The sequence below is a fragment of the Bacillus rossius genome, chromosome 1, assembly GCF_032445375.1.
Source record: "Bacillus rossius redtenbacheri isolate Brsri chromosome 1, Brsri_v3, whole genome shotgun sequence".
Classification (NCBI taxonomy): domain Eukaryota; kingdom Metazoa; phylum Arthropoda; class Insecta; order Phasmatodea; family Bacillidae; genus Bacillus; species Bacillus rossius.
In genome coordinates, this window is record NC_086330.1 from 82,449,574 (window position 1) to 82,476,328 (window position 26,755).

The 26,755-nt window shown below is 37.3% G+C and overlaps 1 protein-coding gene across 11 annotated transcripts in view; it reads left to right on the top strand.

The window, feature by feature from the left end:
• LOC134538563 (axotactin) overlaps positions 1–26,755 on the top strand; it is a 227,927-nt gene that overhangs the window by 179,657 nt on the left and 21,515 nt on the right. For 7 of the 11 annotated variants that reach the window (XM_063379990.1, XM_063380013.1, XM_063380028.1 and 4 more), the window contains 7 exons: positions 2,894–3,047; positions 5,401–5,576; positions 7,541–7,637; positions 8,922–9,103; positions 11,237–11,360; positions 12,784–12,848; positions 23,999–24,067. In XM_063379990.1, the coding sequence (XP_063236060.1) occupies positions 2,894–3,047; positions 5,401–5,576; positions 7,541–7,637; positions 8,922–9,103; positions 11,237–11,360; positions 12,784–12,848; positions 23,999–24,067 (867 nt within the window). Of the gene's footprint in view, positions 1–2,893; positions 3,048–5,400; positions 5,577–7,540; positions 7,638–8,921; positions 9,104–11,236; positions 11,361–12,783; positions 12,849–23,998; positions 24,068–25,490; positions 25,542–26,755 lie in introns of all 11 variants that reach the window. The other 4 variants (XM_063380036.1, XM_063380042.1, XM_063380020.1 and 1 more) reach the window with 1 other exon arrangement.

Sequence of the window (26,755 nt, forward strand, 5' to 3'; positions counted from 1 at the left end):
AAGCAACAAGGCCTCTCTTTCACACACACACACACACACACACGCACACAACCTGGTCTCTCTCACACACACGCTCACAGCACACACACACACACAAACACACGTGCGCGCGCAAGCTCGCACGTCTCTTGTTTATTTTTAGACCTCCCCCTCTACAGAAAGCCAGCGCAGCTACTAAAATAAAAGAGAGAGAGAGAGAGAGAGAGAATGTTGTCGCCATTCCCCCTCCCACTTCCTTCGCTTCCTTGTCGCAGCTGCTACCAGTGAGTCATCTAGTCCTCTGCGTCCCGTTCCTGCCTGTCTCCTTCCCTCCCGCCCACGTACCAGTTGTGACGATACAGCGCTTCATTATGTTCCGTCTACACAGCAGAGTTTAAGTATTTTCCTGACGGATCACCACACATCAATTTAAATTATCATTTGTTTCATACGTAATTACTTAACAGGTACCACAAAATGTTAGTAAAATTTATTTACGGGAAAAAAGTTTTTTTTCTTTGGAATTTGTTGCAAGAATCGTGGTGCGCACTATACACGAGGGCGCGCTATACACGAGTAAATACGGTATATAATGAAATACTGGCTATTACCATATTTATCAGCAGAAAGGGGTTGCCCCTGCGTATTTATCGCAACTTTAATTTTGGGCAACAAATCGAACATTTTAACCTTAAGGATCGCCCCCGTGTATGGGACGCATCATATATCTGCCTTCACTAGAGTTCCATGGATACAAGTGAAGTGTTCCTTTTCTCAGTTTATTTACATGTAATAAATATGACACTGGAGTTGACCCTCAGCTCGTATTTGACTATGGAAGGGTGTGAGATGGCCCATTTCCCTCCCCCCCATATTAACTATCCCTCCAATTCCCACACTTCCTAACAAGACAAAGGAGAGACTGCTATTTTTTATACCCTTGTTTCCCTTTTGTCCATCGTATTTAATTTTTTTACCCATCCCTTTGCCTTGGAGAGGAAAGAGGCGGCAAGTATTCTTTGTGATTGCCTTCTATAACAACTACCACACATATTACCCAATTTTTTTTCCTAGCCTAAGTTAATATAAAGGTGTGCGGGAGGGGTCTAGGTTAGGTGAGGACCTAAGTGTGTCTCAGGTTTGAAGCCTATACACCTTAAACATGCTGGGTTTAAACCATGGGAAAAGGTCACATGCATCTTGTGCTTATGAAGGTTTACTGGCCAGCCATGGCTGTGATTGGCGCGATGACAGACGCCCCATTGGTCACCCTAGCTTAAAGCTAGCTAATGTGACCCAGGTAAAACTTGCATAGACACAGGGGGGAACCTTGGGCCGGGTCATGCGGGGATAAAATTAGATGCATTAAAGCAAGCAGGTGTCTACTGGACAAGGAGAAGAAGGTCCAAGCAAGAAGAGTTTGGCAGGGCAGACAGATTCAAATATGAGCGGTTGAAAACTTGGGCCTTTCGGCCTACTTTAATTTTTTTGAGTAATCCTGGATTACGTTACCAGGAGCTCATGCATCCCTGGGGGTGGGCGACTACTATCTTCAACCCGCCCAGCTGCCCAGGCAGCTTCCTGTAAGAAATAAATGGGCTGCTGTAAATATTCCCTTCCCCTAGCTCCGGAGCCGCAGCTAGGCCAACGGGACAGCTTCGGTTCAGCTAATATTTAAAGCTGCAGAAGGTGGCAGGGCAAGCCCTGCAAGCAGGTAAATTCATTGATTCCCCTGCCCAGAGTGCCACATGGCCCCGAAGGGCATAGATGGCCGAGTGCATAAGTGCATTGGGCAGTGGGCAGGCGAGCCAGTAAACCGGCTTGAACTGCGGGCGCACGAGGTTTCAGGCAGCCCGGTGATGCTCCATTTTCATCTTCCTTCTTCCGGTCAAAAGCAATTACCATTTGTGCCAGGGTGGGGGGTGCTTACGCCCCAAGAGATGACAGCCCAATCCACATTACCCCGAGGCTGGAGGAATATAAAAGGTGCTCTTGTAAACGCCAGCGATGGCTGCAGTTTTGTCACGGTATGTTCAGTTTAAAGCATGGGAAATCTCATTCAAAAACATTAATATTGGGACACAGTTGTGTCATGAACACCTATCAATATAGACACGTTACTGTTGTAGATGCCATTTCATGGGACATTTACAGCAAAGAGTGGGAGGGAGAACTGTCAACGCTGCCACATGGGCCTCACGTACACACACACACACACGCACACGCACACATTCTTTTGCTCCCTCTCTGGCTGGTTTATTTTTAGATTTTCCCTTCCTCCCCTTGTTAATCGCAACACAGCAGACGTGTCACTTGCTGAAGCCGTGGATGGTCGGACAGCAGACACGGCCCAGGCACATGTACAATAATTATGCTGTTCACAGAGCTTCACCTGACTGCTTAGATATTTTCATTAAACAACTTATACTTACTTGTGGAGTTATATTTATTAAAAACCAGCATAGGTTATTTCTTTACGCACATATTCAACTCAACAATACAATATTATTTTTTTTTAACCCAAAGTAAAATAAAATTTGTATATGATTCGCAGTACAGTTTTTTATGCAAAAAATTGGCAGAAATTTACCCTTATGCTGGTAAATACGGTATAGAATTATAAGTTCTGTTGTAGACCATAATTATTTTTGCATGTATTTAATATCTCATAATACAAAGAGTTTTAGTGAAACCTTGTAGTTACGTTCTCTGTATGCATTTAGGTTTTCTCTCATTTAACGTAATTTTAAGTACAAAAGCTGTTTTTTTTTTTCTTTCAGGTACCTTGTAATGAGATTTGACTGTATAGCATGTAAGCCTGCGATGTCATTGAAACTGAGTTTACAAGAGTTAAGGTCTAGTGATAGATCGTTTGATGCAATGCTCCTGAACATTTTTCTCATGCCGCGAGAAGATTGACCGGGAGGAGGTGCCATTGAAGGCGCTGGTAACGTCACTGACGGACGAGGCGGGAGACGTCAAAGGAGTGAACGAGGTCCAGATAGGAGGCCTCAACACCAGCGACCCACGTTTCAGCGCATACAAGAGCTACAAGGGATGTCTGTCCAGTGAGTATCCTGTATTGCATTTCATTTAGCATGGCAGTTCCAACATTTTTTGTAGGCACATAATTTTATATAATTTCCTGATTTCCCAGTTACATAATTCCTACCAGCCCACTCTTAGCGGTGGTCACTCTGTTACTAGAATAAACTGTGGTCGTCAGTGCATCTCCAGATGACCCACAAGCCTTAGTCCCTATTCCGATGCACATGTGGTTTTGTGAATAAACTATTCTCCTTTCTGGTGAAAGGGTTTTACTCACACCGGTTTATGATAAAAACAGAAATAATTACAGAAGCTGAACTGAAGCTGTAAATAAATACTGATGCAACTCGACTGGTTTAGGTGCTGACCAGGGCCCGACGTGACCTGGCCTCAAAGTTACGTTTCATTGGTACGTTTTAAATAAATGTCCAATCTAAAACTTATATTATTAAGTGAAACAGCCTACCACCTGGAGTAGGCCTCGAAGATAGCGAAAAAAGGTTCGGAGATTAATTACAGCTGCAGATGTTAAATGATCAGAGCTACTAGCAGTAAAGTTCTCAAGGTGCGGGGGCTGCATTCTACTCCGGGCGGCGGTCGAGAGAGACTGTGCAGTGGTCAGGGTGGCATGGCGTCAGGAAGCAGTGGAGTAAGAACTGATGTAGTCGTAAGATACACTGAAAACTACTTTCATTTTTCACTACAAGTGTGTTCGGACTGCGGATACAGAGACACAAGCTTTATGAGCTCACTCGGTAATCAGAATTACTTCAAACTCTAATTAGCATAGTTACACAATGATTCATGATCTTGAATGTGACTGACATTTCTCATGTGTTTGCAGACTTTGTGGTGAAGTTGTGTATCATATAGGTACAACTGAATGTATTGTGTTCGAGAACTGTGTGCAACCAGGAGATCCTGGTTGCACACAAGCTAAGTTTCCATATAAAATTTTAGTTTTTATATTTTATGGTCATCAGGGAGGAAGCTCATGCATTCTATCTAAAATTTGTACTGGGTGTGAATAATGTGTGTAAATAAAGTTGTACAGGTTAACCATTTGGTTTTCGGGAGAGAGTAACATGCTAATGTTATGGTAGTCTACTGCAGGGAGATATTGATGCGGTGTTGATATCATGCCGGGCATCAACTATCATGCAAAAAGCATTGCCCGTGTGCTAGGTGACAGGAGACCCTTGGATTATTTAGGTCGTGACATCCTTGCTGGTAGTGGGGCAGTAAAGTCTTGTGGACCGAGCAAGGTTTCCCCCGAATGTACATCCTGCAGGATGTTAATAAAGCTAAAGAGTTGGCTGTCACTAGTAAGAGAAGGTTTATTTGGCACGTTACACATTCATATACAAACACTAGCACCGATGTGGCCTTTCCCTGTTATGGTCAGCCGATGCACTTCGTTACACGTATCCCGTTGGGACATATGAGGGCTATACATAAGTAAGCTCCATTTGGTCATTAAAAAAAATAAACAGGAAAGAAATTCACCACTTGTAAGTTAAACCAGTTGCCAATCGTAACTTTGTAATTTTTGCTGTAATTTTTTACCCATGTTTCTTTAAATAAACCAAAATGATGCCCATTTCATCACAAAAAAGGTACATAGTTATCATTTTACATATTCGAGTATGGAGATTGCTTAAACGTTTTCCGGAGATGTTTACTAAGTGCCTATACAAAGCGAGTTACTTACCATAGAAAGGTGAGGATAGTTGATGGGCTACGTGTATCGCACTGGGGTTAGGGCTACGCCATGTTAGTAAAAGCTGTAGCACTGGTTGAAAACATTCAGTAAATTAATTAATGAATTATGGAAAGGTTGCTTTGTACTGGCTACTATATGTGATATGATTTAATTTCTTTCAGAAAAAAATTATTTTATATTACCAGGTCTTTTAAAATCATCAGAATTGTTATGATTTGAAAAGGCTCAATAAGATTAAATAAATTGTTCTTAAGGAAGTTTAAACCATACCACACGGTAGCCACCAGCATTGCCGTTTAACCCAAAAATTTTCTGTTATTTATTCATTTTGATTCTTCTTTTACATACTACACAAATATTTTTAAGAAAACAAAAAAAAAATTTGTTTGCTAATTATGCAAAAAGAATGCATTATATATATATATATGTGTGTGTGTGTCTATATATATATGATTTGTTGAAGTTCGGCCTCTCAAAATGTCCACAAGTTATAGCGTTAAACATAAACATAAGATAATGAACTTGAAACGGGACATACACCCATAAGTACTGTGTTGGAATGCCGAGTGCTGGAGTGCTCGAGTGCTGGACCATGCGGCTGTGCAGTGTGAGCCAGTGACGCTGTGAGCGACATGCGCGGTGCTGTGCAGACGTGCTGGTCGAGGTGAACCGCAAGGTGATGAAGCCCCTGGAGGAGTACATGCACTTCACGCGGCCGGGCAGCAACGACGTGCAGGTGAAGAATGCGGCGGGCATCCGCAGCGCGCAGTGCGCCTTCTTCGACCTGCACAAGCAGCAGCCGGTGATGTACAGCAACGTCAGCATGGTGAGTGGCACGTCTCAGTCCTGCCGATGTCGCTGCTGTACTTGGCCGTGCTAGGTGCCCCGCCTAGTCAGGGGTGGATTTTTGCTAGTGAGGCGAGATAACAAATGCGACGCTTGCTGGTGCTTCTAGAACAGAGTCTTCTAGTTATGCACAGGGCAACTATGAGATTTCAAACAATTTACCAAAACATCAGATGATGGAAAAATGAAGATGAAGGTGTAATGCATGTCCCTTGAGTGCTTTTAATATCTGTACCCAATGTTTTATACCTAAACTTTTATCTGAAAAAAATGTTATACAGCCATTTTCACTCTTCTAAAAATAAAGTTTAAAAACTTAATAAGAAAACAGAGTTACTCATCTGCCCTCAGTATATTCGTAAATACTTTTCGCAAACAGACATTTCTCAGATATCTTGAGCAATTTTAAAATTGTGTGGCATGTATGTAATCTTTCGCTGAGTGTAGTTATCATTTCCTGGTTTTATTAGTTTGTTAGCAAAATAATCACCGCCACAAGACACTGCAAAAACAGCAATCCAAGCAACATGTCTGCCAACTTTGGTGAGAACGATGGCTGAAGACTCTCACACATGTGAAAATCACATTATAAACTCTTCAATAGGTAAAGCAATCAAACCAAAAATGGATCCAACTAAACAAAGCTGACATTGGGAAATTAAAATTCTCTCTAGACAATTGTTTATTTTATATTTAATACACTGAAACATGAATTTTTAGGCTTATTTTTTCAGCAGTGTGGTATTTTGTTTTTATTAAAATTTTATAGTTATTTTATAAAGTTTTAAAATGCTGCAATATTTTTTGAAACATTATTTAACAGTATTACTGTATTTACTTAAATTTAGGACGCCATCAATCCTAAGGCACACTCCTACTATAGTCATTAGTTTATCTGTTCAGTGGCGGATTCATAGGGGGGGCGCAGGGGGCGCACGCCCCCTCCTTGACCAGGGCAGCCCAGCACCAAGCATGGTTCTTGGTAAGGGGAGGGCGCGCACCCGGCCGCCGATGTTATACAATACACGTTCATACACTTACCTTTAACGACTTCATGTCTTGGAAACAGTTTGAATAAAGTTTTATTAAGCTTTGCATGTGACTTGATTTGTTTTACACCAATAGCTCAAGATGTCTTTTAGTGGCGGGATAAATACATGTGTCAACAACAGCAAATATTCGGGCGAGACGTAAATGAAACGGATAGAGCTTAGAAAAAGATCTCTGGCTGCATCCAAGCAACCAAGGTGACGTAACAAGGGAGTGTGTGGAAGAGGTAGACCTGCACCCCCCCTCCCCCTTGAGATTTTTCTGTATCCGCCACTGCACCTGTTTCATATTATTATTTATATTGATGCTGTATCTCAATTTAATCCATTTTTTAAAAAGTGCATTAACTCTTTCTAATTGTTCATTTAATGGCCAATCTTGTATTTACCTTTTTTGGTCGCTTCAGTCATCCATGAGAAGTTTTATTCTATCTTTATGTCTGGTGTCTTTCTAGTTTTACTTACACCATGGTTTACTTGTGATCATTAATACTTTATTTCAATGTGATAGCTGTCTGACCACAAATGTTTTTGTGTGCAGAACCCCCGAATTGAATTACAGGATTCCTGAACAACCTTCTCTGTCTATACTTTTTCCTAGTGATGTTGATGAGCTTTTTTATAAAAATAACATGTCATTGATTTTAGGCCGCATCCTATTTTCAGAGCTCAAAATTCACAGCAAACATTTGTCTCAGAATCAAGTAAGTACGATACACCCCAATTCCAAAGTTTGAAAAGTCGCAAAAAAGTTATACTAATTATTTTGTAAAATTAGTAAGATTGTCATAGCAATCTAATTACAAAATAAGTCTCTTGTCAAAGCCATCTTGCTCCATTGTTGGAAGGTTATTGGTCACGTTACTGCACCACAAAACTCATAATATTTTTTCAGGAAGTTGACAAGGAGTGGGCGGAGGACCCGCCAGCGAAGATACCATACAAGTCGCAGTACTCGTCAGCTTCCAAGGAGAAGGATAACACTTTCAACGGTATGTTTATTGTCCATTGGAACAAAAAGGTTTTTGAAGAAAAATTCATAAGGTCACTCTGAAGAATGTTTTGGCGGTTGAGTGAACAACAACAAGAACAAGTTTAACAACAACAACAACCACAACAATAATAATAATGTCACAAAGAGGGTGGGACTTCATCCAACGATTAGAATGATTCTGACCTTGATGTCTGTATGTAGGGTCTGCACTTTGTCACTTACATTTCATGAAAATGATTTGTGCCAAGATATTTCTCAAAATGCTGCAATTTTAAATTACTTTTGTTCCAGGCAGAATTTATATGTTTTAAACAAGACAAATTGTTCTAGAGGAATCACAGTTGTTAAATTATCCAAAAACCACATTGTCGTTCACCCAGTGAAGTGTCGAATGAGCTTGCTTCAGAGGAAATAGCTTTTAAATAAATTATATTTTCAAAAAATGAACGGTGTGCTGCAAGACCTGACAAGATATAGTCATTTTTTTCCTGGGAAATGTTGATTTCTGTTTGTCTGTTTGTCTGTTAATCCATTTGTCTTCCACTACATGAGTGCTTAGATACCTAGGCCTGGTTCGTCTGGACTTGGGGCGGCTTCAGTTAAAAATTAACATTTTTTTTAACTACATGTGTATGGACATGAACAGTATTTGTACATGTGCATTTCACAAATAATATTAAAATCATCCTAAATTTTGCTTGTAAGGACATTCCACGTCATTTTCTCCCCAAAAACATAACTATAGGCCCATAACTTTGATGCCTTTTATCATTTGTCAATGTTTTCCTGTGATGAAATCCAAGACTATTTTTAATTGCTGAATACAGAAAAATATTTTACAGCATTTTAAAAACATATAAACTCTTGGGGTCCTGCACCAACTGGGTGCACCTCTTTAAATGATTTTGCAATAGGGAATTCTGCTTTTATACAATTTCTTGGACATACAGCATTGTAGTTTTGCTTTGTTTGTCATGGCTGTCTGATATTTAAGTTTGAATATGTTTGTATGTGCTGTCGTTGTTGAGATGACCATAATACCTGTTCAGGTTCATTATTGGGTTTACCTATATCTGTTTCACATCAGCTGATTCAGGCTTGTTTTCTGTTGGTTTATGTTATAATTTTTTTTCTTATTTTGCATTTATGAATTTTTCCCATTACAAACAGTGCAAAACTGTAATGAAGTATGTCCAAGGAATTGTGTGTACCTCGGTGCACTTGGCTGCAGTGTTTGGGATGGTCCTGGTGGTGCTGACACACTGTGTGTGCCTGCCTGCAGTGGTGTTCGTGGTGATGGTGGGAGTGTTCGTGGTGGTGATCGTGTCGGCGCTGTGCGAGGTCTGGCGCAGCCACCGGCGCTGGCGTCGCCGCAAGGAGGAGGAGCGGGCCAGCGTCACGTGGCAGCCCAAGCCTGTGTACCAGGAGCCGCCCGCCAAGGTCAAACCCAAGTCGTACAAGAGCGTGAGTACTGACTCTCTCCCTCTCTTGCCCACCTCGCTGGTTCGGAGCTCACAGTTCCAGCGGTCATGGGTTCGTGTCCTGCCTTGCAGTGGTGGTTCAAGGGAAGATTGTATCGAGATGTGTCCATCCCTGAAATTTCGCAGAAGAGGTACTACTTTCGCAGTTGCACTTCACGTACTTCTTGTAACTCAATTCTAGTACATAGTAAACATGACAGGATAAAGCATCGTGCAACAGCAATCGGTTTTCAAGTTGCTGTCAGGCAGTTTGGAAGTTATAGTGGGGAAAAAAACAGTAAAACTTGTTTGAGATGTACCTGCACAAAACGATTTCCCATCCAATATGATCATATGTTTTGGTCTCGCCATTTTCTCAATAAGATAAACATTATTTTTTTCCATGTAAGATGTTGCCCAGAAACATCTTTTCCTGTATAAATGGATGTATTTTAAAGTTGAAATCTTATTGGTTCGGATATTACTGCTCATTTAATTAATTAACAGAAGTACAAAGTTGTCTGATATGTTAATTTTCTTTTAAAGATGTTTTCAAGCCTTATAACCTTCATCTGTTCGTCTTCGTCGCCACTGTATATCCAGAGGTGCCCACCCCCCCCAAACACTATGACTCACCCCCCCCTTCTAACCTAATGATGCGTCCCCCCCCCCCCCCCCCCCGAAATTTTTTATGCCATTTTCTCAATGATTTACTCAGTTCTTTTATAATATTATACTTTTTTTAGTATTATATTTTATCACATTTTGCATTAATTAAAACTGATTTTCTAATAATAATTTTGGTCATATCAGGTAATATTTCCATCCTGAACCGACAGATGCCAAACTGCTTTTGTTGAGGAAAGTGCAGGGTTGCCAATTTGATTTACAGATCCCTTTCAATTATCAAAGCACCAGAAACGTATTTTCACATTAGAAGCTATAATTATGTAAATAATATATACATTTTTCTCGTCTTTCAACCACCCCCCCCCCCCCCCCTGAAATTTTAATGACGCAGTCTGCGTCGTTACCCCCCCTTGTGGGCACCCCTGGTATACAGATTGTAAAAATGTAGCTAGCGCTAGTTGGCATCATTAATTTTTGGAAATGTTCATTCCTGTATGGAGTACGCACAGGTAGTTAAATATTGATATTGATAGCCTGCACTCTTTCATGATTAGTGTGTACTACGATGATAGTTATCCGTAATATCCTGCTCACGTTCAGGTCATGCTTTACGTATTTCTGTTTAAAATTGAATGACAGGTTTTTGTTGCATGGCTTATTAATTAAAGTTGTTTGGTGTGCTTTTGTATACTTTACCTTTAATTAAATGTTTTTCCATGCAATAATAGGTTTTGTATTTATGAATAACTTTACCTCAACAAAAATGCTTTTCTCGCATTAAAATTGCATGCCTACTTTTAAAACTCGATTTAGTATAAAATGTGCGACGATTATGAAATAAAATATAATAGTTACTATCGTCTACACTAATAACTAGAAGAATAAAAAGTATGGTTTTAATTTTAGGCTAAATCCTTTTTAAAACAGGAGATCTGTGTTTTGGGTTCTATTTTTTATGCATTCTGTTTATTCATAAAAATAGCATATCATTAAACGAATATGAATTTAAATGTTTTCTGAGGTTTATTTCACCAAAAAAGTGTCATTTTGTCTAATAAACGATGCACTTCAACAAAATAATAAGTTTTATTCATTCATACTATTCATACTGTTCATACAATAAAAATAATTTCCAATTATTTGTGTGTTTAATAAATGTACCATCATCATATTTTAAAAATGAGTTACAATTAACAGTTTCAAGATTGAAAATGTAATATTTTTTCTAATAGTTTTGTGTTTGGTACAAACTTCATACTAAATAAATTACATTCACTGAATTTAAAACAAAATTAACAGATTATATTTTTGTGATTCAGGTTTATTTTTAATTAAGAATTCTTATTAATTTCATAATGTTAGTTTCATTTCAGTGGTGTATGGTGTATTAATGTGCATTTTGGTGTTGTTAGTGTATTGAAATGCTTTAAAGTGATATTTAAAGTTTCATCGCAATGCACCATACAACCTTGACTGTACTAATAACGTTGTCATGTTTGTGCTAAAGCTGCCTCAGCAGGACCAAAGGCCGGCCAAGCCTGCAAGGGTGCAGATAAACAGTGCAGATGTCAAGCCGCCCCCAGACCAACCTCCGCCTCCGCCCCCAACGCAAAATGCCAACACCAAGAAAGGTGGGCTTTGTGTATGTTACGAGACTGAAGTTCGTTACTTGGTATTCATTGTCAATTGATTCATGTTACACAGATAGAAACGTTTTTGAAAACTATCCATGACTAAAGAGCCTATGCCATTTTTCTAAATATATTTACCAGTCACCTCCTCAGTGAGAACTAATTCTGGTGAGGTTTCTGGAACACTTCTTAGTAGAGAGTAATATGCAGATACTATTATTTACTGTTTCAGCGTAACCCTATCCAGACATGCCAACAGTTACAAATTAGTCGTAACAGTTGTGAATTTTCGTTCACAGTTACTTTTGTAAGAATGGTACTTTAGAAATTGCAATTTAAGTTTATTTTTGCACAAAAATATTTAATTTTATACGTGTTGAGAACAGTTCGTGACTGTAGCTCCGATGAATGCTCTTCAGAAGTAAGTACATAGTACATTTTCTTTGTTGTCTTTGTTTTTGTTCTATAACGCTTCAAGAAGGATAGTAGATCCACTAGCACCTCGCAAATTGGAGACACATATAGTGTGTGCTGATTGCTTCTAATTGTGTGGTTGTCATTGGATTTTCCGATTATTTCAAGAAAATGAAATACTTTAGTGTTTTTACCACAATTTTTTACAATTTTCATAGCATGGAAAGAAATTTTCAATAGTGTCTTAGTATAGTGTTCTGTAGTTAGAGACAAGATATTATGGTTTTAGTTTTAGTCCAATTTCATTTTTAAAACAGAGAATTACAGAGTTATTGTTTATTTTTATGAAAGCTACTTTGTAATACTTACTCCACCAAAATAATGGCAATATTTATATGCTGTAATTTTAACATAAAATATTTGTAATAAAATAGTCTAAAACATATATATTGAGTACAATAAAAATAAATTAGCTGGCATTGATGGTTTTAAAGTGACTCATAAAGAGATGCACAGTAAAACAAATTAAATTAATTTTTCTGACCTATGCACTTTGGTACAATTTTTTGGTTGGAAATAATGAGAATTCTTTGAATTTCAAACATTAAAAGATTACTTTTTAAATGATTTTACTTAAGTTTTTGTTAAACTCTACTTAATTCCATGATATAACTTGCATTTTGGTGTTATGTGGTGTTTTGACTTGCTTTTCGGTGTTATTACGATTTAATTACAATTCACCATATAATCTTGTCTCAATCTCTAGTGTTTTTACACAACTCCTTCACTGATTACAATTTACTTTTGAAAATGGTCGATGTGGGCGGTGAGGTTTTCTTGGGGTGCTCCTATTTCTCATTGCCTGCCTACATTGGATGGCAGCGGGGCCTCACTCCGTACCACTGTGCAGGTAGCGAGAGTTTTTTCCCCCTTCCACACCACTCATTTTTATTGGCTGGTAAGCTAAGTAAAGATGGTTGTACCTAGTTGCGAGTGTTGTGTGTTGCAGCGCTGACCAGCGAACAGGAGCTGCAGTGGGACCCTCTCAGCGAGAAAACAGAGCTTCTTGCCCAGGTAAGCCCCACCCAGGAGACGGCCTGTCGCATTTGCCTTGCTTCCTGTCCAATAGCTCGGACTTTGAAGTTGTGTGCTCACCAACCATTATCCTCGTGACAAGTTGCACAGTGATTCCAGTCACAGCGCTGACAAGTTTCTTTTAACTAGTTCAGAATAATCATGGGCAACCTAGGGAAACTGTGGTCATGACTTAACTGATTAGTTTACATGTACTTCAAGTACAATCTGCCAACTTTTAACAGCGAATTCTGCTGACCTCAAAAATAAATTGATACAGTGAAAATTCTAAAATCCTGCACATTTTGTAATCCGGCACTTATGTACATATTTCCTTGAGTGAATTATAGCAAGGTTTTAAAAAGGAGAAAGATTTTTGCCGTTTTTTTCTCCCTAAAATGAATAATTTTCATAAATTTATCACACTCTGTACTAATATAAAGAATTCCATATTAAATTTGGTGTCCGAGTTTCCTATTATAACTTTATTTGAAACATGAGAACACACAAATTTGTTAGTTACTGAGGTTAGATATTTACACATTACTGGCGAGTGCTGAAAGTCTCGCTTACGATATATTTATTTTTTTTAAAGTTACATTGCACAGTAAAAGGTCTTTGACACTGCATTCTATGGTTCGGCACATTCTGTAAAACGGCACCAGTAGGGCAAATTGCAGCTCACATTTTTTGGAAGGATTTCAGCTTTTGACCTCAACCACTAGGTTGAATTACTGTGCTGCCGGTGCATTTAGTTTGCTCACAGTTTGTTGATATCAAGGATGGCTCCAGGGCAGGGAAAGCTGAGCAGTCGGCCAGGCTCTGCGACTAGCGGGACCCCACGCTGGTGCTTTCAAAATGCCCCTGATTGAAGATCTCTCACTGTTATACATTTAATGACATTCATACATAATAAAATAGTGTGTTGTGTAATGGAATATAATTGTTTAAACCCACGAAGTAATGGCGTAAAATAAAGAAAAACTTGTTATCATAACTAGTGGATTTCATTACTATGGTCATTCAAATTTTAAAAAAAACCTTATGATAATTACCGTGTTTTCTCGCATAATCGTCGCAGATTTTATTCTAAAATCAAGTTTGAAAAGTAGGGGTGCGGCCATTGTGCGGAAAATTTTTTTTTGTTAGGTAAAGTTATTCATAAAAACAAAACCCGTTCATGGAGAGTACGTTTGTTTAAAAAAAGGCGGAGTATACAAGAGCACGCCAAACAATCTATATTAATAATTCCTTAAACAAAAACCTTTCTTCAACATTAAAAACTCTTAACGCGAACGCAAGCCACTAGAATCTGACGTGAACTAACGTGTCGTAGTACACAATTGCCACGAAAGAATGCAGGCTATCAAATGTAGTTAACTCGGCACCTGATAGAGAGCACGCGTTGCATCCAATCGGCGAGATATCAATATTCGACTACGTGCGCGCGCTCTATAGGGGAAGCAACATAACCAAACATGAATGATGCGCTTGCTACATTTTTATAAGCGGTACGCGGCAGTAACGCAGACAATCAGATAAAGGAAATACAGTTTAAAAACGTCTTTAAAAGAAAATTTACACGTCAGACAACTTTGTATTTCCGTTTATTAAATAAATAAGTGGTAAAGACCGAAATTAAATTTTAGATTACACCTACACCGCGGCGACGCAGACGATTAGATAAAGGAAATACCGTTTAAAAACGTCTTTATAAGAAAATTTACACGCCAAACAACGTTGTATTTTTCCGTTAATTTATTAAGTGGTAATGACCAAATAAAGATTAGATTTCTACTTTAAAATACATCGTTTTATACGGAAAAGATACCTACACAAAGCATTCAGCATCTACTAGCGGGACCAAAAACATAATGCGACGTTTACACGAGAAGTTTTTTTATACCAATTTTGACCGCCTAAAATATGGTTGCGACTATTACGCGCGTTTGACGATTCTACGATAAAACACGGTAGTACATTTTTAGCACACTTATTGTGTAGATCTACTGCTTCAACAATTCGTTGTTAGACACTCAAAATGTGTAACCTACATAAAACAATGTTGAAAATAAAACAGAATTAAAATTAAAACATTCACCATTATTCTGTAATACTCTTTATTTTAAGAGAAAGTTATAAATATAAAAATAAAAGTAAAACTAGTATTTTTTTTAAAAATTAACATAGCTACGTTAGGGAATTCAACCCATATTCAGCAGAAAACTTATTTTTTTAGCACCATTCGTTACTCCTGCAATAATTTCTTACTTAATTCGTTACTCCTGCAACAATTTCTAACTTAATTCTTCTACCCTGAGAACCTCAGTGTACTGGCTGTGAGATAGTTTCTCTCCCCTCCCCCTTTTTTTTTGTTCACGACAGTGTGAACCAAAAGTGGGAACTCTTGAAATAGTAACTAAATTACAGATCAATAAATTGTTGCAGCACATGATACTGTAATTGACAACTGTTTTAATTGAAAAAGTATGTAGAATAGCATGTGCACAAATAATTCGCACAGCATGTGAAGGCCGTGGATCGTGGCGGAACTAGTGTCCAGCCGTGAGGAAACATATCAGGTAGCAGGGAGGCAGATAACCAGGGCTTTGTGACAGCAGGCAGCGCGCGACTGACGACTTGGCAACCCCGCGCGCAGGGTAAGCCTCGCCCTAGCCGAGCGCTGCACATTCGCGACACCCTCGCGCTCCACCGGATGACGACCGACAGGACTGGCTCTTGTATCCCGTTAAGGAGGATATGAGTCACACTTCCACATGGACGACGTCACGTCCAGAGAGCTAGAGTCTCTGCCGGGTTCATGCCTCTAAGTAGGGTGGTGCCCATCAACTAGTCTCTTAATTGCTGATGAATCCCTCAGGCACATCAACTTATTTATTTTCTTGTTATGTTCTCTGAAGGCCGTTAAAATTTTAGTATATTATGATAAAGACTGTTCTTATTTACTTTATTTTTAATAAAACATACATAGCTATTCAATAATTTTTCTACTTATAGTAAAAAGTTATTAAGTTTTTTAAATAAAAGCCTAAACTCAAGATTTATGATTTCAATTTTATATTGTAATAGACAAAATTAGGTAATTCAGGTGAATTTAGATTCATTTCTGTGTTATGCAGTGAATCAATTTCCATATTACTGTTATTTGGGTGCTAGAGCTATTCCACTCATAATTTTGCCTATACGAATTGTATATTGTGCACTAAATAAGTAATTATTAGTCATTTCCAATTTACCATTTACACACAATAACTCTTCTTGCACTGTTGTGAGAAATAATTAGTTTCATGTGTGTTAAGTTCTTTTTCTCTATGATGTATTGCATACGTAGAGACATGCATATTTCGCGATTGCGATAAAACGAATTTTTACGCGAATTTGAGTACATTTTTAAGAATAACGCGAATTTCTCACATTTTGGATAATAACGCGAAATCCTTGAATTTTCGGCGAACAGTCAGAACATTTTCCTCATTCGAACACGGCAATTCAATTTGTAAATACAGTAACAAACGTGAAACAACAAAAAACCAAAGATAACTACCCACACAGTGTATTTTATAACATGAAAAGTTGCTTTTATTTCTAAACATGTAACAATTTAAGCCTAGGCGTGTAAAAGTCCGAGTAATTACAGCAGGAGACAATCTAAAATGTACTAGGGAAAAACGTAAACTCACGAATATAGAAACGTAACGGAAATGTCGGAAATATTACGTGGCTGATCGTAACATTGTAAGTGCTGATACTGTATTTATGTCACAACTTAGCCGAAATACTGGTACGAGACATGAACTTCACAAGATAAAATGAGTGGAATCTTGGTAACTGTTTTATACGTATTATATAATTTCGGAAGTATTATACTGTTGACGCATATTTTTTAAACTAACCATTTATTTGTGGGGATCGTAAATTATTAATTATTGGTATCAAGACATCAAGATGAACGTAAACTTGAACATGTCACGGCAGCGAGTAAGCGGGTGCGTATACCAATAAACTGGTATTAGAACTGGACAAAACTGGTACACGGGAGGTGGAGCTTATATTTTTTTCCGCTAGGCTCGCTTCTATTGGCTGGCTGCTGATGGAAGGTCACGAGTCTGGGCGGAGCATTGAATGAGTTATACTGCGCATGCGCAGCTCAGAGAACAGACGCCGCACTGGGCCGCACTGTAACAACAGATGATCGAGTACAATGACCTTTCTCCGCGCAAGGCGCGCAATTGACGGTAAATTTTCATCAATTTGCGCCCCTTTTTTATTTATTTTTACTGTGTAATGTAGCCCGTTCTGAACGCGGCAGGATGCGACTGTATTTTAATTAACTTTAACGTATTTCTTACTTTTCCCTTTATTTACACTTTCCCGCTTTTTACACTTTTTTACTTTGTCCCCATGAAAAGTGCAAATAAGGGGTTTTGCTGTATTTTGATATTCGGCTCGCCTGGACAGTCGATTATCACGGTGTTTACAGCAGGTTGTTTCTCGAAGCGTTGTTCTCTTATATAGTCTTTAGCGTTGTTTGTCCATTGCGTCCATTTTTATTAACCAAATACCAAATTTAAAATGCAAACACGGTGACGATTCGTAACATTCTGTTGTGCGCAAGTTAAAGTTTAACGGGTCGAATTTTGTTACAGATAGTTTTCAACGTCTGTGAAATAAATTAAAGGTGTACAATTTAAAGGTCGGCTAAAACATTAGGCCTATTAAAATGCCTAAAGTGCCGGTAACTGCAAAACAGCGAGCCTCTGAATTTTCTCAACACGGACTTTATGCTAGTGATTCAACCACACTTTTTTGTCGTCACTGTAATGTCACCGTCTCTTGGGATAGGAAAGACTCATGTGAAAAACATGTAGGCAGTGAAAAACACAAGAAGCGTCTCTCTTCATTGCAAGGCTCATCTAGTGCGTCTGAACGCCAGTCGTCAATATCTTCAGCGTTTCAGACAGCAAAAAATAATGTCCAAAAAGACAAAAAGTTGGAATTTATAAAGGAAACAGCAGAGACCTTTATAAAGGCAAATATACCCCTTGAAAAGCTTGATGATCCTAATATCAGGGCATGGCTGAACAAATACATCGAAGGTGCTGGAGACATGCCACTTGCGAGAACAGTCCGTGAGAAATATGTAGGGGACATAGCCAAATGCAGAATTGAAGATGCCAAAACTGCATTAAAGGACAAAAAAATTGACATACTGTGCGACGAAACAACAGATAAAATGGGTAGGTGTGTATTTGTTGTTTTATTTAGAATTCTGAATCTTCAACAGGATAAACCAGAAATATTTGTTGCAGGAGTTCACTTTCTTGAAGCTGCTAATGCCACAAACTGTGTGAGGGCAATTTTAGATTCACTCAAAATGTACAATGTACAGTATGGTGATGTGCTCTCAGTAGTAACCGATGCTGCTCGTTATATGACCAAGGCTGTTAGTACTCTCGAAGTAATCCTTGGAGACCAGTTAACGCATGTCCAGTGCTGGGCACATAAGTTAAATCTAGTTGGCAATGTCTGGGTGAAAGAGTTGCCTGAGTTGAACAATGCTATGAGCAAAATAAAAAATGTGTTCAACAACACCAGGAAAAGAAGGCACCTGTATGCTAGCTTTCTTGAAGAAAAGCATGGAGAGAAACGTCCATTGTTCCCACTTCCTGTTGTTACTAGATGGAATTCCTGGTTCAACAGCGTTTTTTATGTAGCAGACTACATACATGACATTGTTGATTTCTGCAAAACAGATGAACTAAAGGCAACACAAAATTCAGGGGTTGAGTTTCTGTGTTCACTCACAGAAAATGACATTTCTCTCATTCTTTGTCAAGCTGTCTTTGTGAAAGAGCATGCCAAGAGCCTTGTAGAGCTAATACAGAAACTTGAAGGTTCTTTGTATCCAACTGCCCATTCACTATATGGGGACTTGCAAGGTATAAAAAAAAAATTTGAAAACATCACTCGTGGCATTTATTTTGAGGCAACCAGTAGAGCTTTGTCTAACATGCCCCCCGCTAAAGCTGCTGAAGCTAAAGTGTCCATCACAAGAACAGCAACACAAGCCCTTTCCAAACTGAACTCTCTCATGACAACTGACCCAAGTAGAAAGAGATTTGAAGCAATTCAAATTTTTAGTCAGGAAAGTTTGTTGCTTGCTAAATTAAACCCAGAAATGGTGCAGAAACTGAAAACTGTCCATAGTCTCTACTCCATAAGCACTGAAGAATTAACAGCTGGTTTTGGTCAGCTTCAGGACATTGTTACAAAACAAATGGAAACAGACAATTCAGTGGACGTAGTGAAGTCATTGAATGTAGTAAAGCTGTCACAGCCATTGTTTGCTTCCAGCTGCCTTGAAGCCATCTGGATGCCTTCTGCAAACGTTGACTGTGAACGATTTTTGTCCTCATATAACACAGTCTTAACAGACCGCAGGACAAATTTAAGTGAGGCTAATTTGTGTATCATGGCTACTTTTGCTTTCGAGAGCTAAAGTTTGAGGATTTTGTTCCATGTGTTTATGTCACTATTTTAGAGACTTCATATTTATTCTTGCTGGTTTAGGTACTAAAATATTTTCAATTACTGTATGTAAAAAGTGATGTGTAAATTCGATTGTAAATTACTGCTGCTAGTGCAACTGTACAATGCAAGAATGTGTCCAAAATTTCAAGGTATGCTTAGCTTAATTTTTTTAATTTATAGTGCTAAAACTATTTAAAAAATAACACCGCTTTTGATGTATGATAACACCACTTTTAAGGGTAAATAACAACGAATTTTGCTATAAAATAAACCCCAAAACTGCATGTCTCTATGCATACGTGCTAAATATTTGTACAAAAGAACAGGCATAATTCCACACTCCCTCCTCCTACATCCCGCCATTGCCTCCTGTTTACATCTGGATCACATTGTTGCCAGTTGTATGCATGGCCATAAAACTGAAATTGGGTATGAAATTTAATGTAAAATTCTTCAAAATAATGTGACAAATATAGAGTGACAAATATATATGCAAATTGTGTTTTCAACTGCGTAAGTTTCTTGACGCAAATCAACGCAAATCCACTGTTAGAATTCACTGCTGAAGCAGCTTTGTTGACTATTACCGTATTTACTCGCATATAGGTCACCATTGCAGATAGGTCGCACCCATAATTTGAGGTCTTGAATTTGGTATTTAAGATTCCCCCCATATAGGTCGCACCGGTAATTCATTACCGCGCCGTGCGCCGTGCGCGGAGAAAGGTCATTGTACTTGATCAGCTGCTGTTACGGCGCGCCTGCTGGCTCTCTTTGTTCACTGAGCTGCGCATGCGCAGTATAACTCACTCAACGCTCCGCCCAGACTCGTGACCTTGCATCAGCAGCCAGCCAATAGATGCGAGCTTAGCGGAAAAAAATATAAGCTCCACCTCCCGTGTACCAGTTTTGTCCAGTTCTAATACCAGTTTATTGGTATACGCACCAGTTTTCTCGCTGCCGTGACATATTCAAGTTTACATCCATCTTGATGTCTTGATACCAATAATTAATTAATTACGATCCCCAGAAATAAATTGTCAGTTTAAAAAATATGTGTCAACTGTACAATACTTCCAAAATTATAAAATACGTATAAAACAGTTACCAAGACTCCGCTCATTTTATCTTGTGAAGTTTGTCTCGTACCAGTATTTCGGCTAAGTTGTGACATAAATACAGTATCAGAAATTAACAATCAGCCACGTTCATACATTCGTGAGTTTACGTTTTTCCCTCGTGCATTTTAGATTGTCTCCTGCTATAATTACTCGGACTTTTACACGCCTAGGCTTAAATTATTACATGTTTAGAAATAAAAGCAACTTTTCATGTTATAAAATATGTATATTTTGTGATTTAAAATGTTCATTGCCGACTATAAACGTTACGTTTTTCACAATGTTTTTAGGCCTACTAGCTAATCTTATCTACTCTTAAAGTACCCACGGTATTTTCTGGTTGTTTATGGTTGTTACGTGACGTAAATAGCGGGATGGATTCAATTTTTGAGACGTAATTTGCGTGAAAGTATTGTATTGGACTAAATGGGAACTAAACGGGACCTGAAGAATATAGTGCAAATAACGGGAAAACGTAAATAACGGTAACGTAAATAAGGGGTTTCGCTGTATGTGTACATTGTAAATAAATTTGCCTATACCTATATAAACTTCTTTTTCGCATTTTAAAGCAAAATATTGCAAAAAAATTCCTCGGAAATTTAAAAAAAAATTTTTCTTCACATATAGGTTGCACTTCATTTTTTCCCCATCAAATCTGGTAAAATTGCCGTGACCTATATGCGAGTATAGACAGACAGAAATTTTAAACTATATAAAATATAATAAAATGGCTCTGATAAAAGTGAAAAATACCTGAAAAAAATGCAAAACAAACACTTCCTTTCTTTAAACATTTAATACTATGTTTTCCTTTGGCTTTGTGAACCTTGCCTCTAATTGTAGCACCATGGTAACACGTTTACATTCCATGCAATTTCCAAACTATTTACGAAATTACTCCTACCAAACACCAAATACCAAAATCTAAGATGGAACACATCAATGAATAATCAGGTAGCAGAACATCTATCTCCAAATGACAATTAGAGTTACTGCTGTTCTCAGGGCCGGAACTAAGGGGGGGCATGGGGGGCATGTGCCCCAGGCGGCAAATATCAGGGGGCGGCAAAATATGAAAATGAAAAGTGGTTCACTAAAACAAGTTGAAACTAGTAATTAAAAAAGTTTTGAAAGTGTACATATCGCAACCAATAAGTTAGCCAAGAAATTAAGAAATTCTATTTAACTTGATTATGCATAATTTGTAAATATATTCGTACTTCAAATGCGTTACTTCACTCTAAGAAACAAGTATTACCATAATTTGTGGTCTTGAGTGAGTAAAACCACTCAGGGCCGGCGCGTCCATATAGGCGAACTAGGCAACCGCCTAGGGCGTCAAGTAGCTGGGGGCGGCGCAGCACGACATATAACAGCTCATATAATATGTTTAACGATTATTGAAACTAGATTAAAATGAATTTTTGTAACAGTTTGAAATGTTTATATTGATATAAGTAATTATTTAAAGTCCACGGTGACCTGTTTATGATTTATAATTAGTAAAAAAGTAAAAAAAGCCTGCGTACATTTGATTGTTGACAAAATCTTAGGCTTACGTGATGTTTTTGGTGGTTTCCGGCCGAAGGGGAGGGTTAAGGTTTTTCGCCTAGGGCGCCAATTTACCTTGTACCGGCCCTGAAACCACTGCGATGAGAGCTGGCATCTCAAGGACCCGTTGCGCGGGTGATCACTTGGCTGAGCAAGATGTAGCCCTTTCTCTGATAAATACCCTCACTTTTCCAGCCCTACTCAGTCGCACCTGTGTTTTCGTACCATGTGCGTCTCTGCCTGATGACGGGAGCAGATAGCAGTTCCCGAAACGTCGCTTGTTTCTGTTTTGGAAAAACTATTATGTTTGTTTCGTCTTTTCGTTTTGTCGTGTTATTGTCTCGTTTCAACTGTTGTGCTGAATTTTTTGGGTTCAATATTTTTGTGCTGTCATCATTTGTGGGGTTTTTATCGTTCTATTCTGTTTTGGAAAACTATTTTGTTTGTTTCGTCTTTTCGTTTTGTCGTGTTTTTGTCTCGTTTCAACCATTGCGCTGAATTTTTTTAGGGTTCAATATGTTTGTGTCGTAATGATTTGTGGTTTTTTTTCTTTCTCTTAGTACATTTTTCTTTGTTTTTCTTTGTTTGTTGACCATATTCCTGTTACGGAATATTTCGTGGTGTTTATATTCTGTTGACAACAGCAATTTTTTGCTTAATTTGTGCTTTTTGTCTTTTGGTTATTTTTACTTATTTATTTATTTATTTTATTTTTTAGGTTTCTTCTACAGAAAAAGTGCTTAGCAATGGCGTATGTCCAAAAAACTTACATCAAGTAATGTTGAAAGTCATTGACAAATTAATTATGAAACTGAGTAACAGGTTTAAGGCTTTGGAGAACATTAACAATAAGTTTGGATTTTTTAGTGGTGTTCAAATTCATAAAATGGAAGTACCTAGAAGATTTAAAAGTCAAAGCAGCAGAATAAGGAAACACAGTACCGATCTTAACAAAGAAGAATTCGTATTTGAAATTGAAAGTTTTAAGCACCATGCATTAACAGTAGACTATGAATTAAAAGATGCTACAGCATCAACAATGTTGAGCCTTATCTACAAAAATAAACTGCAGGAGGCACATCCTAACATTACTACTGCTCTGAGAATGTTTTTCACCCTTACAGTTACAATTGCGTCAGGTGAAAGAAGTTTTAGTAAACTTAAACTTATTAAAAGCTATTGGGCCAGCAGAGATTAACAAATCTAAATATTATATCTATTGAACACAAACGAGATGCTTTGATCAATTTTGATGATATTATTAACGCTTTTGCATCTAATTATGCTCAAAAAATTAAATTTTGAACTGAATTTCTTTGTATGGTTATCAATACAATATTATACTTAATTCAGAATCACATGTTCCTTTTGTAATTTTAGTACTTAATAAACTTATTGGTAAGACATTAATTTTCACTGTTGTGCAAACAATAATCAATAGTTTGATAACAGTCTACTTCATTATAATAAAAAATGTAATTGTAATAGTTTTCCAATTAGTGTACTTGATAAATAAAAGTTCTCAATTATGTATAAGTGAATGGTATCATTTCAACCACCGCTTCTAACGAAAAAGGGTATTTTATAATGTTGGTAAGGAGGGGGCGGCAAATTAAGCTTTGCCCCCCTTAACGAATCTCCTAGTTCCGGCCCTAGCTGTTCTTGACTAGCTTGTGTTAATATTTGATGTACATGCACTTGATATTAAACATGTGTGAGAATAGGTATTTTTAAACGTCTCAACTGAATAAAAGTTTTTTTTTTTTTTTGCTGTGAATAAATTGGAATATTTATGGATTATGTACTTATTTTTTTGTGTAAGTCTGGCTAGAGACATAACTTTCCAAGAAATCACTGAAAACGCTCAATTAGCTGCTGTAGAATGCATACATTCCAATTTTTCAAAAACTGTTTTTGTTCCAGTCTGTGGAGGACATCCCAGCGGCCCTGCAGAACGGCGTGAGCAAGGACGTGGGACCGGGACCCAAATCGGTAAGCTTTAGCGATGAGCAGATGGCACCTCTAGGAAGTATTAGCGAAGTCACGCTTTCTGGGATGGAAGACTAGGCCAGGGACTTGTACACGCTTTACAGGCAGATATTACCATGTATTTCGCCGTCTGCGCGCTTTATAAGTGCAACCAACTTCACTGCCATTTCGCAATTGTCTTTGTACTTTTTTTGATGATTTAAATGCTGTAGGAATGTGCAAACTTTAGTGTGTACTTAATTGTGGCGTAGACTTAGTCCATTTAAGTGCAGTCGAAATGAGCTACCCTTTCATTTGTCCCGCTAAAAGGTATTGTATTTTAGCGGCAAGAAAGTGTCACAGGGAAAGGCTTCCTGGTAAAATATAAGCAAGATACTGTGATTGGTATGAGCAGAAGTGTGGATTCTGTGGCCTGGTAGTACATAAAGATATAATCATTCAATATTATATGTGTTCAACTGTTTTAAGTGCCAAATAAATTAAAATTTAACTCTGTATTTTCATGTGAGAAAGTCTACAAGGTTTACTACTCATAAACTTAAATTATCCACATATATTTTTTAACTAAACTATGTAATTAAAATAACACATAAATGTATGGTGTGATATTTTTTTAAAACTAGATGTATATGTAAGAAAGTGTAAAATAATTTATTTCACAAAATTTTTTTGTAAAGCCTTGCACTGTTAAAGAGACTGAAGAATACTAAATTAATAATAGATATTTTGCAAAGAGACATGGACATACTTAATAAAAAAGAGTACTTTTTGTGTAATAGGAATTGTGATGAGGTTATTTTACTGGTGAGTGGGTAAAAAAAAATGGCAGGCTTATTCTTAAACTGATAGGCCTGAATATGAAACCATTTCACTTAGACTTAGTTATGTGACCTACGTATTAGGTAATGTATGTATGAGTTCCTCATGTTACCTGATTATCTCAGCTATCAGACATCTACTCACATTCAATTAAACCTGATCTCAAAATGTATTCTTGGCCTCAACTCTTTGAAGACTTTCACTTTAACCAGCCTTTTGGCATTTTACCATCGTAGTCATTGTAGCTAAGTCCAGCGCATGAGATTATTCTCTCGGATTCAGGATAGCAGCAATTTGTTTTTAGTTCATTCATGAAAGTAATTAGCTTTTCTGGGAGTTTTTTATCCTCAGTAAAACTGTTTACTATTCCAGCTCTAAATAAATTAGAAATCAGACTTACTATTTTTCTTACCATTTACAAAATGTATTGGCCTCTAATTATTTTTTTTTTTTTACTTATTATGTTTATCCACATTCCTTAATATTACTAATCATCAAGTTGATATCAGTTTCGTGGGAGCTTATTCCTTTATATTGAGTAATCAAATCAATATACAATTTCAGTTGATATTCCTTCTTTAATCCAGTTGGTTCCATATTTTTGCAGATGACTGAGCAGGAAAATTAGAGATGTTTTAAGGGATAGAAAATTCATTTGGTAAGCTTTTTTGAGGCACAATCGTGCATTTTTATTTTTGTACTAACAATTTTTTTTTGTGGTTGTTTTTTCTGTCTGTACTAATTTTGAAGGAAATTTAACAGAAATTCATTAACAAGAAGTGTCATGCTTGTTTCAAAATGGATCCTGAGTTAATCCATCACAAGTATTTATCAATTATCAGACATGAATGTACAGCTTTCAACTTTTGTTCCTTGGAGCTGCACATTTGTCAATTACATTTCTACTTAAGTGGCAGCTATTGAAATTATTAGTATTATTAATTACATATTTGTTTAAAGACAGCATTTTTTGTAAACAGGCTTTTTTTTTTCAAGCCCTGAAACAATCCAAAATTGGGATGTAACAATGTTTAATAAAAATATAAAATGTTTTTCAAACAGCTGGGAAGATATATTTTCACCCAAAGCAGCATTGAATAAAATAATTTTCTGCCATTTAGTGGAGTTATTTATATTTTCATTTAACTACTCAGGAACCATTATAATCTCATTTTGATTCATTTGAATTTTTTTTTCCATTGGTGATAGTGGTGTGAATTTTGTTTTAGTTTGCATGTCATTCATGGTTTAGTTTTTAAATTTTTTTCTCTCTCTGATGTCATGTTTGTTGAAACATTTTATTTTCTTATTAATAAATAACAAATTACTTACACTTATTCCTGAATATAATATTGATATTTTTCTTGATATTTATTTTAACAATAATATAAATATTTAAATTAATTTAATAACTTGAGTTATAGTTATATGCTCGGAACTACGGCAAAGCGGGAGCAGCGATTTTGCTGAACTATCAAATATAGTTTTAACAAGAATACCAAATCTGAAAATGTAAAATGCAGCCCACTGGCAGACAAAACACTGTACTGAAATGAAAACCAATAGTAGCAATATACTCTGAGTAAACTAAAAATGTCAGCAGCGCAGTATTGCATCCTACCGGCCGAGCTAAACAGCTGGAACTGACCCAAAAATGTGAACTGCCAACTGCTCAACTTGTGCCGGAACACAGAATGTGCCAAACCATAGAATGCCGCCAGATTAAAGACCTTTTACTGTAAGATGTAACACATTAAAATTATTTATTTTTTGTTAAAGATTTACCCAATAGAGCCTAAAACTGATCGGTAGGAATAAATTAGATAAAATAATTATGTACCTATCATTATCTTAAGATCCAGATTATCTTTG